The sequence below is a fragment of the Boleophthalmus pectinirostris genome, unplaced genomic scaffold (genome assembly GCF_026225935.1).
Source record: "Boleophthalmus pectinirostris isolate CB_2022bp ecotype Guang Dong unplaced genomic scaffold, ASM2622593v1 HiC_scaffold_19, whole genome shotgun sequence".
In the NCBI taxonomy this organism is placed as follows: Eukaryota; Metazoa; Chordata; class Actinopteri; order Gobiiformes; family Gobiidae; genus Boleophthalmus; species Boleophthalmus pectinirostris.
In genome coordinates this window covers 22,178,160-22,193,087 of record NW_026571140.1, presented here as the reverse complement: position 1 = coordinate 22,193,087, position 14,928 = coordinate 22,178,160, and the positions used below count along the sequence as shown (strand labels likewise).

The window sequence follows — 14,928 nt, the reverse complement described above, 5'->3', positions numbered from 1 at the left end:
GAAGCACCAGCTCTTTCTTGGTTCTCCGTGTTACCTTAGTGCACATATGTGATTGTGTTAAAGTGGGGGAAGTTTGGCCGGGAGAGTACTCCAGTGTGTGGCTTAACCAAACTTTCCTTTTGTCCACAACAATGATGAGTGATGATGAGTGACAGGGGTGTTAGCAGTGGGATCTGGGGAACAGAATGTGGCAAAGCAGCGTTCACCCAAACTCACAGAAAAGGTCATGTTTGAGGCAAGCATCTTAAATGACATGTTAAAGATGTCATGTCATATTCAATGTCTGATATTTAGTTACACCTCAGAGCTCTCTGAAATTGAAAGGATATTTTGACCCTATTTCTGAAAATTATTCTTGATCTGTTTCACCTCTTAAAATTCAAAACAAAATCCAAGGGTTGTGTCATTTTATATTTGTCTTTTATAATTAGAATATCTTAATTGATTCTATAAGGCATGAAAGCATGACAATGTGTGAGGCAGTTGTTCTTTTGTTAGGCAAGTTTATACATTTTGCTTACCCGGGCCGACCACACGACCCCTCCCCCTGCACCTCACACTCTCATTGTGGCCCGTGCTAGTTAAGAAAGGGGAGAAGTTGCGTGCAAATGTCTCCCAGGAGGCAGCTATAGACCAAGGGTTTGGACGCTCAGGATAGCTCTAGATGGCAGTTAGCAATGAACCAGTATTTTTTTTAGCCTGCTAACTTGCTCCCCCTCCCTCTCTCTGAGCGCAGCAGTGATGGTAATGGGGGGTGACAGCTCACCTCTCCCTAGCGTGCCTACCGTCCTCTGAGCGTTACAGCCCCCCTCAATCCTCGTCACCGCTCCCCAAGGCCCGAAGGCCACAAAGGTTACTCCATATGTTAGAATCCCCTTTCCCTCTGACAGTGGTATCACCATTGGACAACACTGCACCCCTATGTTGGGCTTAATTCTTAAGACTACCAGTGATAACTTGCTTACTTGTTTTACAGTACCTTCTCTGCTATACGCCTTTTTTCCCGCAATATATCTAAGACACTATATCAGACAAGGGGTTGCTTTGTAAAGCATCTCTCAGTTTCAAACTTTGAGAATTTTGAAGACCTCTCCCCCTTTAATTATTCCATAGCTGAGGATGATAATTTTATCAAACTGGACAGGCCATCACACACATTTGGATAGTCATTTGTGGGTGTCAGGAATGAATCCACACATAACAATGTGTGTGAGTACGTGTGTGCGTGTGTGCATGTGTGCGTGCATGCTTGTCTTTTCACTAAACATTTAGCTGGTTACAATCTGCACCATGGTGTTCATAGCCCCATTTATTGTTCTGATGGAATGAGTGACTGTGCTGATTGTGCCCTTTCCCATTCTGATAACACCACTCTCCCTAATAGCAGTCTAATATTAAATATGAGGAAAGGCCCTGGTGTAATCTGACTTGTCTTAATTACAGGCAGTATCCAGTAATAGGCTGCGTCCATAGATATGAGCCATTAGAGCAGTGTCTCTGGCGGGGAAAGGCCTGTTTGGCTATGAGGTGGCTGATAAAGAATCCATGCCTCATTTACCTCCAATTTTTTGTTCACACATCTCTGTATTAAATTCAGCAGTGGCAAAGGACAATGTTAAACTGATTTGTGGGATCTCCTCCTGTCTCATGTAGCTAATCTCTCTGCTTGCACTGTCAGCAATCACCAATGTCAAACCCACAGGAAAATATGGTTTCTCCAAAAAGTTAATTTCTCAGATCATCATCATCATCATAACATTTACAGGAAACTCTTATCATCCAACTTAGACTTGCTTTTCTCTAAACTACACTTTTAAAAGTGACTTGTATCTAGAGCAAGTGCCTTTCAGTCAAAACATTTTTACAATGAGCACTGAAGAAATACTTTGTACAAAAATGTACAGATGACCTGGACAACCCTTATTTAATATTACAGGATTTCTTCATAAAATTATTTGTATTTGAAATGCCGCAAAACAAAGTCATTCCATTTCAGATAATACACCCATTATTAGTATGGAAATTAGAAGTGGAATGAGCTGAAGGCTTGTCACTTGAGTGACAGTTAAAGACACTCTTGGTTCAGTGCACTGTATTTAAGGCATGTTTGATATTTTTCAAACTCTGTATTTGGCAAATTATCCTCGGGTGGCAGCTCAAACCTTGTTGGTATTTAAGACAGATTTGAGTGAATATTCCTGAATTGTGTTGGTGGTTGCATTTAAGGGAGCATCAGTCTCATAACTGGGAGGTGTCGTCTGCTGACAGATCACTGTCTGGATGAGAGAGCACAGCAGCATCCCACCTCATTACCGTAGCAACACACTAACCCAGGGACCGACGTACTGCTCGCTGTGATTAAGATGTAAATTTCCTCTAATTGGAATGTAAATTCATACATTTATATGAAGACGTCAGCTGTCAGATTGCAATATTGTGTCCTTTTTTCTGCAACTCCCCTGTTCCCCAGGCAGGGACTAGGTGCCTATAATCTGTATCATACCCGCGCAGCCCATCCTGGGATTTGCCGTTTGTTTAATAGCGAGCCCATTGTCCTGCATCCTGCCCGTCATTGTACTGCTCCCATTCATGTTTCTGTGTTTTGTTGCGGTGTGATTTGCTCTCTCTACCTATGTTTGTTCCTCCATGCATGGCTGAGCCGTCAGGGCTTTGGGGATGAGGAGGGACTTTGTGACGGGGCTGGGGTCATCGGGTGGCCGTATTTTGTGTGTGCATCGATTACTTCTGCTGAATGTTCCTCAATGCAAATAAGTCTGCCACTTTGAGAGGAAGCACATGTATCTGAAGTAATTAATTTTACCCTTGAATGCCAGCTGTGGTGTTGGTGTGATCTGCTATATACTGGACCTTCTCATCAAAAAAGAAGGTGTTGCTTTAGTTTTGGTAGATGCAGTATGGTTAACATTATATGTGTATAATAAGTGTTTTCCTGCTGTTTGTGTGCAAATATTTCTGTGAATTCAAATGAATAGCACTTAATCAATTAATTAACCACAACAGTGTACTTGTCACACCTGTATTATGTGAGCATTGTAATTCAAAAATCCCAACACACAAGTTAAGCATCGACCAACCCAGTTCGGACCATGTAAACTGCGTCATAAGCTGGCTCTATTTACTTGAGACTGTTAAGACATTGCTTCTGCAGTCTTTAAAAGTTATGATTGTCAGTTTGTGCACATAGCCAAACCACACTTTTTGTTTTCAGGTTCACCAAATCATTTTCACTTGTCAAATATACTCAAGTGGTGACAGATGATGCCTCAGGAAATATTTTGATGAACAGAAACAAAAGCTTTCACGCACCTTTACCATTGATATGTCCTGGGAGATTCTGCAAATAACTTTATAATGACCGTGTGAAGGGGACAGAAAAAAAGTATTGCATCATTGAAAAGTGCGTGCCAGTTTTGGATTCCCATGAAGTGTCACCATCAGGAATTCTGGTTATGTGGCCAAAGTTTGTCAACAGCAGTGCTCCACCCACCTGTGACACTAGAAATTCCTTGCAATTAGAAGCCCTTCCTTAAATGGACCCTAATAAACCTGCATGTCTTCATCTCATCAACCCCATGCATCATAACGTCTTTACCTCACGGATTCAATAGCTCGGAAATTGACACGTTCCCAGCCGCTGTTTCTGTTAACCAGGAATCTGCCTTGAGTCAGCCAAATCAGGTTGGCTTATTCACGTGGCTTGGAAATCATCTCATCAAAATCTTCATGGAACCCATCATCTGAATGTTCAGGTGTCAAAGGAGGAAGTGAATCATTGCCTGTTGCCCCTGGCTGTCATGCAACTTTTCTACTGTATACGGTGATTCACAGTGGACGTTGAAGAGTGATTATTAATGACTTGTTTATTTGAACGTATTTACGTTTTACATAGAGGTCCTTGGGCTGTGTCTCCAAACAGCACTACAGACTTGGTCGCCTGTCCCTCAGTAGCCTCAGAGGCCACACACACACACATAAGGAGAGATGGGAAAGGAGGACGTGGGGCAGAGAGGCAGACAGAAAGGGAAGAGAGACACCATTTTGTCCCCAGGTACGACAGAGGCACTCAGGCAGAAAGATCCCACATGGAGGAGGTGGGAGAGGAGGAGGGGGCATCAAGGATCTCCTCATTTAGACTCCCCCATTCTGCAAATACATCTGTCCCACTTCCTGTGCCACACACCTTTAGTATACCCTTTAAATGGACATTTTAATGCTATTCATTGCCACTGAATACAAGCTGTCTCACTTTAAAATGTTTTACAGTAATATTAAGGTTTATGTGCTGTAATTCATTTGCTTTTTAGCAACATGGCCTTCAGACACTGTTGCTGCGATTACCCAAAAGCTGTCTATCTAATGCAAATATATATACTACAGTATTCACCATTTTATTCAACACGCAGCTATCTCATGGCTGCCTGCTTTAAAACAATTAAACTTGGCTCCTCCCCTGCGTGGCAAAAATAATTTGTGGATGTGTTGGGTGAAATTTAGCAAGAAATTATCATTTTCTGAATCACTTCACTCAGCTTGCACAGTGTTTGTTTCATTCTTCTCCTTTATGCGCCTGGTCTTTGAGGTCTTCAAAAGACTTACATCCTGCTGCATGTTCTTCTATTTGCTCCTTTTCTCTGCACTTTTCTCAGCATTATCCAACAGCACTTTTTGTGCGTGCAAATGCTCTCTGAACGGCGTCCTTTCTTCCCTTTCAGGCAGGATGTCATTGTTGCTGCCTGTGGGCTGGGTGTATTTATTTAGGGGTAATTGGTGTGTGGATGAGTGAGGTAATGAGGTGCATCCACACTTGGTTGCTCCCTGCCTCAAAGCCTGAGACAGACGCAGCCTAGCTGGGCTCCGGCTTGAGCTGTAGCCTTCTGCAGTTTGTACCACACAATCCAAAAAGGCCCTTTCATACCCAGGTGGACAAACACAATCGCCTGGGCTGATACCTTAATGAGGGGTCTGTAGTTTGAAGTGCTGAGTGCTCCAGTATGCGCACGTGCACCATCACTACAGCTGTGTGCTGCTGTGTATAGATTGTAGGAGAGATGGGGAAAAAACAGAACTTGATTGCTTGCCTGTGTCAGTCTTGGGTTCTTGTTTGTCTTGTGGTTGTTTGTAGAAGTGATTTCCCTCTGCTTTTGTAAGTACATGTATATCAGGATGAGTGGCTGTTCAATGGAGCTCAACAAGGACCTTTGGCAGTGCTAGCCCCCTGCCAACCTCGGCCTGGCCCTGATGTCCTGCAGAGTTACCTAATGATTTCACTTACACCTCCCTTATCTGTGTGGCTCACGTGGCAGCAGCCGTCTGACGCTTCAGCCTTTACATACCATTTGCTGCCTCATATCCTGTAAAATTCAATTGCACAGATCTCCCACTGTAGACTGAGTAGCCGGATGTCCCTCTCTTACTTCGGTCTCTTCATTATTCTCACATAAAACATGTTCTTAGGCCTTAACCTTTTTATTTGGGATTTTAGTTTGGATTTTAGCCCTTTAAAGTTGACACATAGTAGCCACCTGAGTGTGAAATTCAGGGGGAAAGAAGATGTTGGCACCCACAGGTGTTCTGGATTTTATAATATGCATATATTATTTTGTTGTTATCAGGGTAATTGCTGTAGACCTGACAGCCTTTGATAGACACACAATTACTGTATGTGATGCATAAGTGGGCTCATTTTAGGACAGGATTTTGAGTTGCTAATGGTGCATTATTCAGCTTTTGGTCTGTCCCCAAAAGTGCCGGGCCAAATCAAACACGCCGCTCCAGGGTAATTGAGGCCCACTCCGCACCCCCTGTGGCGAGCACGGCAGAACTGTAATCCCCTGACAACTCTGACTTGGCCCCAATCTGGCAGGCCGCCCAATTCCCAGCAAAATGTCGAACTCATTGGAAGAACGAATAAGCAGATATTCTAGTGTAAAAACTTTTCTTTCATACGTATAGTTGGACAGTGATTACAAATCATCAAACTAATATTGTAATCTTCAGAGGTTTACAGTAGTCATGTTCAGACAAACGAGCAACCCATCCACAAAAGCAAGTGAATTTTGTCTTGGCTCAATAGTGCACTCACTACAGTCCAAAAGTATTGTTTTGAATCAGCTATAAATTGTGTAAGTTTACACAAAATATATTAAAGTTTTCCATTATAATTATACTTTTTTTTGCAGTAAGAATACGCAAATAGTCTTTCTCTTTATCAAATTTTTACCTCTAGAGGTAAGTTCTGTTTTCTCCGCAGGCCAGAGCTCACTGTTTTAATAGTTTTAACAGTGCGCTATGATTAACACTCAGCTAATGGTTTGCTAAAGACTGTTATGTTTGAGGCAAAATTAAAGCAGACAAAATACAAATCCCCATCACCCATGTGAGTGTAGGACCTGGGGGTCACAGAGCAATGGAAGGTGGTGAAGTTTTTGACAGGCCACTGGAGGTGATGGCTCATTCCCTCTGACGTGTTGGACACCCTAAAGGTGGCTCTGCCTTCAGCCTGCCCAGGAATCACCTCACCTAGCTGTGGCTAAAATTACACCACCACCTGCCCTCAGCGAGGGCATGCAGGAGAGGCTGAGCTAGTTTTGGGGTATAGAGGGCAAAGTGGAGAGAGATAGAGACGATAGGTTACTGAAATATGTTGAAGTCACAGGGCCCAAGGAAAATTTTTCAGAATAGTTTAAATAAGCCAAAAACATTGCAACATGCATAATTAAAGGAATTTTATATTTCTATATAGTAGCAAAATATTATTGTATTTCTGTAGTGCCCACTCGGTATATTCAGAACAATTATGAAACATTTTAAGCATCTAGTTTATTTAATAAACATAACAATATAAAGTTATGTTACACACATGCATTCCTTATCAATCTGAACTCTGATCCTAAATATTGCAGCATTTCCATTTCCAACAGTGACTATGCCATGATTGACCAGTTACTATCATTACAGCTGGACAAAGTTCTCAGGATATCAGCAGTGTTGTTCTTCTATGGAACTGCCTCTGTCCTCTTGTGGACAGTCAGGTGCTCCTGTGTCCTGATGTGCTGATTGGTCTGTGAGGCTTGAGGCTTGTCTATGTGTGGCCCGGCTGGTCCAAGTCAGCAGTAATGACTGGCTTTGGCCGGCATGCCTGTTAATGTGAATGGGGTTACTCTGGGCAACACCTTTTCAGCTGGGTCCTATGAAGTCCTCAGTATGGTGGTCTTTGTCCACACAAGGGCTGTCCTCTCAGCAAAAGGCCCCTTTTTTGTGAGGACTATCAACTAGTGATGGATTATACACCCCCCCTTTATTCTCGTGACTCCACGAGGATGTGTGCAAACTTACACTCTCACAAGCACATGCACAGATATTATTACAAACTCATCAATGTGTGGAGGTCTTATGTAACTGAATGGAGGCACATTTCATTATATATTTTATATATTTCATTATATGATTGCCATGATTGCAATTGCCATATTCTTTAAAGAGCAGTTTTACAAAGATGTCACTAATGGAGTTTAAAAACAAAGCTAGTAAGTCCAGCTTTAATTGGATTGGATTGCTTCCATTTTTTTTTCAATAGCATTTATACAAATATACAATATTTTATTGCCTTTTGATGTTGAGTATTTGGGGAATAATCTGTGTGATGCGAATAATGTATTGCATTATTGCACAATACTGGACATTTACATTGTTAATAATAATTTAATTTATTTATACAAAGCCTTTCAAGACACCTAAAGCACTTAAATGTAACTTTCTGCATCATTCCATGGAAACAAAGTATGGTTAAAACCATACTTTGGAACATTCTCATTGGGGATACATGAGTTTTATGTCCTACTGTGGAATATTACAGCCAAAGGTCAAATTTGTGTAGACGAGAGCTCATATTTCTTAACGATGCATGTTTTTCTATGCAAAAACACACGCACAAAAATCATTTTTAGAAAGCATGCTTTTAATTTAGTCTAGTTTGGCTAAAAAGCTACATACCACAGCTTGACCATTCATCTTAAACTATACCAAATCAATAATTCAGTTTAATAGCTCTGCAAGCATTATACAGACTATTGTGAAACTGTGCTAAAACGCCCACTACTGCCCACACCCCTCTAATGGGTGAACTACTTCCCCAGCCAGTACCACAGTGACCTCCAAATGACCTTTCAACTTGTCAAATGCTTCCCTGTAAACATCAGGAACTCCGCTGTGGCCCAGACAATGAGGAACAGATATGACTGCAAAGACTGGTATGGTGATTCAGGATTTTAGAGTTGTTTTGTGTTGCTGTGTGAATATAGTGACAGAAGCACACTGTGTTATAAGAGAGTATAGTATGGTCCCTCTGTGTTCTTGTAGTGCTGCTGCAGATGAAAAAAATATATATATATGAATAATATATGACAAATGTCCTGAGTGTTGGATTTTGGGGGGTGGCTACAGCAGTATAAAGCATTTGGCTGGCATTGTTCAGTAGAGTATTTTATACTTCTGTTGTCCTACATCAACAAATACAACAATGGATTATAGTCTAGTAATAAATAAAACACAACAACAAAGTGAACTGACAGCAAGACAGAAAGAAGAATATTGCAATATTTAAAAATATTTGAATTGGGAAAATGTGTGTGTTTTAGTATTAAATTTGTCTTGATAAATCTGATAGATAAATATATATAATATAATATAATGGTATATTATATTAATATAATAATAATATTATATATATGTGTGTGTGTGTGTGTGTGTGTATATGTCAATGTATATATATATATATATATATATATATATATATATGTATATCTACACACACACACAAACACATGAATGTTCAAAAACAAATTAAGCAGTTACATCTGCCGTTCTAAAAACATGCTTCATCCCATCTCTTCTATCACAGTCACATGATTTGAGTGTAAAATATGTGTCTGAGGGCACCACCAGTCCCCCAGATATGCTGTCATAACCCATGCAGCCTCCCGCTCTGCTATGGCTCTATATGCAGTGAAAGCAGCACTTAGACATGTTTGTACTCTCCGCCCTTTCTCCCTCTGCACCTCTCCGCAGGCACCATGTCACCCGGGGCCTTCAACACACTCCCCGGCTGTGCCCAAGTCCAACTAACACCCACTAACCCCTGTCCACCATCACCACCCTTTTCTCTTCCCAGTCAGACTGCCCTCAGCCTCTCGCCCTGCAAAATGCCTACAGCCCAAACCAACACTTATACAGAGAAATAAAAATGAACTGAAAAGAGACAAAATGGCCTCACGCTGTGTCTTCTGTCAGTGGTCTTTGACAGGTTTGAGAGGAGGCCCCAGAAGACGGTGATGGCCAGAACAAGTCAAATCCCCCTCCCCAATGCAGTTACACTTTGACCCTGCTTTGTCCATTTGGTTATGCGAAAGGCCCACAAGGCAAGATGGGCCCCATGCATGTGACCTAGTATTATTTTTGATTATTCTTCCTTCTTCTTGCGCATCTTCTTGATGAATTTGCTATCAGATGCAGATTTGTTGACCTGGGTGAATATTTCTAGTTTTACATGTGGGCTCCTGCCTTCCATCTGAGATTATGACATCCTCAGTTTCTGGTATGTGAACACAACAAATTCCCTTCCTTATCCCCAAAGGATATACTGTAAGGTCTATTTATTTTGGTAAATTAGCCATGTTCATTTTGTGCCAGTCCATAGCCTAAAAGAGTTCAGGAAAGTTGTCTACCAAGTTCTAAGCTGGTGATTCTGACACAGAGTGAGATCCTGTTGCATTCTTTCGAGTCACAATAGGGGTGAAAGGTAGAGCGTTTTCTCAGCGTTCGTTTAGTACAGGTGGGTTAGGGTTACAGATTGTTTTGCAGTTTATTGTAGCAGTTTCCCAAGTTGTTTGTCTGAAATGAGCAGTGATAAGATGAATATGGGCTGCTTCTATATGATGGCGCATCACCCCATATTGTGGATTTTGGTGTGTTAAAGCTTCTTTCTTGGGGCCTAACAAATATTTTCCCACACAATCTGCTTTGTAACTTTATAGGTACAAGGGATTATGGCACCTGGAGGAGAGTGAAAAGACCAGGAAGTCTGGGAAATGTGTAGCAATTCCAATTACAAAATGCAGGGCTACCATATTGACCTTAGGATGTTTGCAAAGATGAGACTGGAAATGTAGAACATTGACCTGGTGCTTGGACAGATGCACACAGTGATGCACTATAGTAGTCCAGTTGTGTAAAATTGAATTGACACAATGTTTACTCTCCATGATGACTCTACTGTCCATGACAATAATGGTCCTGCTATATTTTTCTTCTGCATCAATGACATTTCTGCAATTCATAGGAAATATATTATTCTGTCTGGAGCCATTTTTGTATCTTCCCAGGAATACAACCTGCTGTATATACACCCTTGACCTACAACAGATCTTAATTTACAGAGTGAACGCCTGTTGCCACTGCTTAAAGTCTGTGTTAGAGGTAAATATCATGTCACTTCCATGAGTACAGGTTGATTGTTCATACACGGGTAATCTGATTGGAAGTGCCAGTCCAGCCATCATGTGTTACAACAAGGTGTTGAGTTTCCCATAGTTCTAAGCTGTACAGTGACACAGGCCATTTGAGACTGTGGCTAAAACTCTATGGAAGAAATGACTCGTTAAATTAGCACCTAATACTCCAGTCATTAGCAAGCAGTTACCGCGACTGGAATGCTTTTGATGGCGGAGCTTTGGGAGTTTGTACCAAAAGAATTTGCTGGTAGGATTTAGTCAGTGGCTTGCTTTTGTTGTGAACAAAAGATTTGCAAATATGTACATGTATTTATTTTTTCAGAGCAGAAATTCCATGATTTATAATGGCAGTAAAAAACAAATGAAATATGTTAGATATTTAGTGGTCTCCGCTGAAGGAAATTGTCCATTGTGAGAGATATGGGTAACCCTCTTAGGCAAAGCCAGTCTGTGGGCTGGCCCAGAGGGCTCATTTCAAGTGCTTAGTGCTCATTTGGAGCTGTGTCACCTCTCACCCTGTAGCTAACATAACCCCAGCCACTCTGTTGTGGAGTTAGGCTAAAGCACAGACCTTTAGCCTGGTCTGGCATCGCTGACATCACCATGTCAATACATGCAAAGCCATGTACTGCTGTAACACTGCTACACATCCACTTTCTCAGTCCCCAACTGTACCACCACAGAACCAAGCAGCAGAGCCAATAGATTATTTTCCCGCCATTCTGTCCAGTCCAACTACCCCCTCCAACTCTCAGACCCTTTTATTTTTGCTCCTCTTTTTGCTCCCTCCGAAGGTTGCCAAGGCAGCACAGAAAGACTCTGCACACACATACACCCCACTATGCCTCTGAGAGCTTTTCCGGATGTCCTTGTTTACTTCATGGAGTGTGCAGGTCGCAGGAAGCCAGGCTCTGTGACTGTGTCTGTCTGATCCTACACTGACCTCCATTCATTAGGTGTCATTGCATATCGTGTGGCTTTTGGCCATACTATGTATTTTACTAATTCAAATGTTTCAGTTTTTTTCAGTCAGAAATGTAGATGATGACTATTTGGTTAGAGTCATAATACACAGTATTCTGAATACAGCATATAGAATATTTTTCTGTATACTGAATTTGTAATATATTTGTATTGTAACTCATATTCTAAGCTTTACAATATATCACCAATATATCAACATTTTACAGCATAATTGTGATGTTGTAAAAAGTAGTGATTTGATATTGTGCCTAGTTTTAAATATGTGTAATATCGTCTGTAATAAAGCGTGTTTGTGGATGTCCAGGGATGTTGCTGATTATCACTAGGCAGCCTTTTCCCTGTGTGTCAGAGTAATCGATTGGGTTTGTCTGCTCCTCCCCACAACTTTGATGTAGGCATTGATTGTTCTCATATGCCCCTGAACTCAAAGGTTAGAGGAGCCAGCTTCACTTCTGGATTGCTTTGACCTTCCCTCTGCACATGCTCAGTGGGTTCAGTGAGCTCAGAGCCAGGGAGACCCAGAGAGCCAGGCCTGTGGATGCGTGACAGGCAGACATCGGTGTGATGTCTTTTTTTTTTTTAACTCTCCCACCAAGGATGATGTATATGTGATTGATTTTTCTACTAGCCTTCTCTCCAGCGCGTTTCCGCTGCACTGCACTAAGCAGGACCGAATCCAGGCTTGATCAATGCATTGTTTTTCTTTTTCAATCACACTCGAGTGAGCCCAAGACACGAAAGGTTACACAGGTGAGGTTTGGCAAAGCTGGATACAGCTCTTCTGGAGCCACCCCCAAGGCCAATATTTGAGTTCACACAACTTTAGTGGTTTACAAAAGTTTGAGAAAGTAGTTCCTTTTAGTGTCTTCCAGGAGATATTTGTAGACCTCTGTGTTCTCTCAGTGGAAATCTTCCACCCTCGCTTGTATTCTTCTTGTGAAAGCTTACCTTAACCATATTACATTAAATTATAGGGCTTGCAGAGTAGTCACCTGCTCTACATAAAAGGCTGGCTCCATGAATACAACTCCTCTTGTTTCCCTGACTGGCCTGACAAGCCAACTTTTTCTACACACACAAAGGACAAACAAAGGGCCAGTATGCGGAGCCCCTGACTGCTTTGGCAGGAAATGCAAGGCTTCATATTGTACGTGAACATCAGTTTCTTCAAGAAAACACTTTGTTTCTCCAAATCCTTAAAAACACATTTTGGTTTTAAAGGAGGAAGTACTGTACCCTAAAGGTCGTGTAGTCCTGAATTATCTCCTAGAAACGACGCAGATAAGCCCTGTTCCTGACGCCTGGTCATTAGGTCCAAGATAAGAATCTGCGGGAGCCTCATGTCTTCAGGGGCTGTGAATGTAATGGGCAGAGAGGGTTCAGGTAGACTTTGAATCCTGCTTTGAGTAGAGGTTTCAGATGTCATTGGAGATTCTTTCATGGAAGAATTACAGGGTTCAACTTCTCCTATTGTTGAGGCTGCATTGCCTGTATACTGAGGTGACTCTCTTGAAAGACATTTTCAACACATTTTGGACTCTGGAAGTACTTGGAGTCCTCTCAGCCTGTGGACTAAGGCTTTCATGCAGCGTGCTCAGGGAGAAGGACGGCCCTCTTAAGCTTTATAGCCGTTAGCCTGTTGGTGTTATGGGCTTTAGATGAGTGGCCCTCATTAACCTACCCTCTTTGTGCTTAGTTGGCACACAAGGGCAGCTGGTCTGATAAGCTCTCTTCAGAGGAAAAATGTTACTGAACTAACTAGGCAAATTATATCTGTGCTGTAAGCATAATTGTTAAAAGGAAAAAATGTAATGTTAATGACCGAGTATATGACAAATTAAATGTCTTATGCATATCCTTATAAACTGCATGGGGCTCAAGCAACCGAGCCATGGGCCATCCACTTCTGACCGAGACCCAGAGAAAAATATGATGTATGTTGCTCTTTCTATTGTCTATTGGTATGTTTCTGTGTTTTACTATAAAACATTTAGAGCCAATTAACCTGGGAAATTGCAAAATACACATACCCTTACCCCTTAGACTTGCACTGTTGCTAGCACCCTTGTCTTCTTCCTCCTTTTTAAAAAAAAAAAAAAGTATGTTTACGAGTGGTCCTAGTAGGGATCACTGCCTTATAGGTTATTTGGTGCTCACAACCCTTGAACACCACACTCCCAGTGAGCTGTAACAGAGCTAAAGTTCTCTGAAGCATTTAGCAGCACACTAGCAGGTTTACTCCATTCTGCCAGTGCTAAAGGGAGTGCTGAAGCATCTAATGCAATTTCAGGCCAACATGGGCTGAATAAACATCACTGGAGTGTAGTGTCTACTGTACGTGCATCCCACTGTTGTGTTTGTGTCTCATTTCATCCGTAGGAGCTGCACTAATATTCTACCCTTGCCTGTCCTCACTGTAGAGACTGCATTTGCCTCCTGACCTGTCTGAGACAGTGAGTCGCGTGAGCCGAGGGGAGGTGCCCGGAGTGGCCGTAGCAGCTTCAGCCTGTGGCTCCACCACAAACAAACACCTGGATTTCTGAGAGGCCCTGGTTCTCTTCACTGTTTCATCTATTTCCACTTAATGTCAAGTGGGACTTTACCACAACATGGAGTGGGGACAATACTAAGCACCCACGGGGTATTTACAATAATCAGTGGACTTTAAACAAATTGAACAGGGTGGATTTTATTCCTGAGGATGTCATATTATTATAAATGCAATATAGGGGTGGTTTTGCGCTACTCCGAAACATGAAGAATGTGGTTTATTACAAAAAACAGTGCCGTTCTTCAAAAAATAACTTTCTGTAAATAATAACTTTGTATTATCTCCCCTAGTTGATTATTAAGGCAACATGAGGTGCTATGTGAAGAAGTGGTGAATGGTTTGTATGGGACCCCTTTGCTTCGGGTTGGGACAGTGCTGTCCATCTGACCCTGCACCTGTCCTATTGAACCAGCTCCACTGAGCGGAGAGCGTGGGCAGAGGGAGAAAAGCTTGATTTGGGTACAAGCTTCACACCTCATCAAGCGTGTTTGCTGGATGAGCTGCTTTGCTATGACAAGCCCAAAAGAACAAATTAGGTCAAGTGGTGACACTGACAATTACAGAACAACATAAAATAAAATTCTCTGTATGTTTCAGTCTAGCTCTGGTGCCAGGTTGAATATATTTGCCCGTAAAAGTAGCTGAAATAGTAACTATCTGCAGCACATGGTTGAGAGAAAGCTAGTGTTACCTGACAGCTTTATGCATGAATAGCTTGTATTGGCTGTATGAGCGAACGGGCAATGCAGCACTTATACAGGTGAACAACAGAAGCTGTTGTCTGTTTGTGTTGTGGGTAAACCCTGTTGAGACCACACATTTTGAGTATACTTTTGAAAATAAACTTTTACGAACATACTTGGA

At 41.8% G+C, this 14,928-nt stretch overlaps 1 protein-coding gene across 2 annotated transcripts in view; it reads left to right on the top strand.

Moving 5' to 3' along the window:
• elp4 (elongator acetyltransferase complex subunit 4) overlaps positions 1–14,928 on the top strand; it is a 36,164-nt gene extending 21,236 nt beyond the window's left edge. For both annotated transcript variants that reach the window (XM_020941533.2, XM_055154710.1), the window contains one exon: positions 13,934–14,928. In XM_020941533.2, coding sequence (XP_020797192.1) covers positions 13,934–14,056 — 123 coding nt within the window. In that variant the 3' untranslated portion in view covers positions 14,057–14,928. The remainder of the gene's footprint in view (positions 1–13,933) is intronic.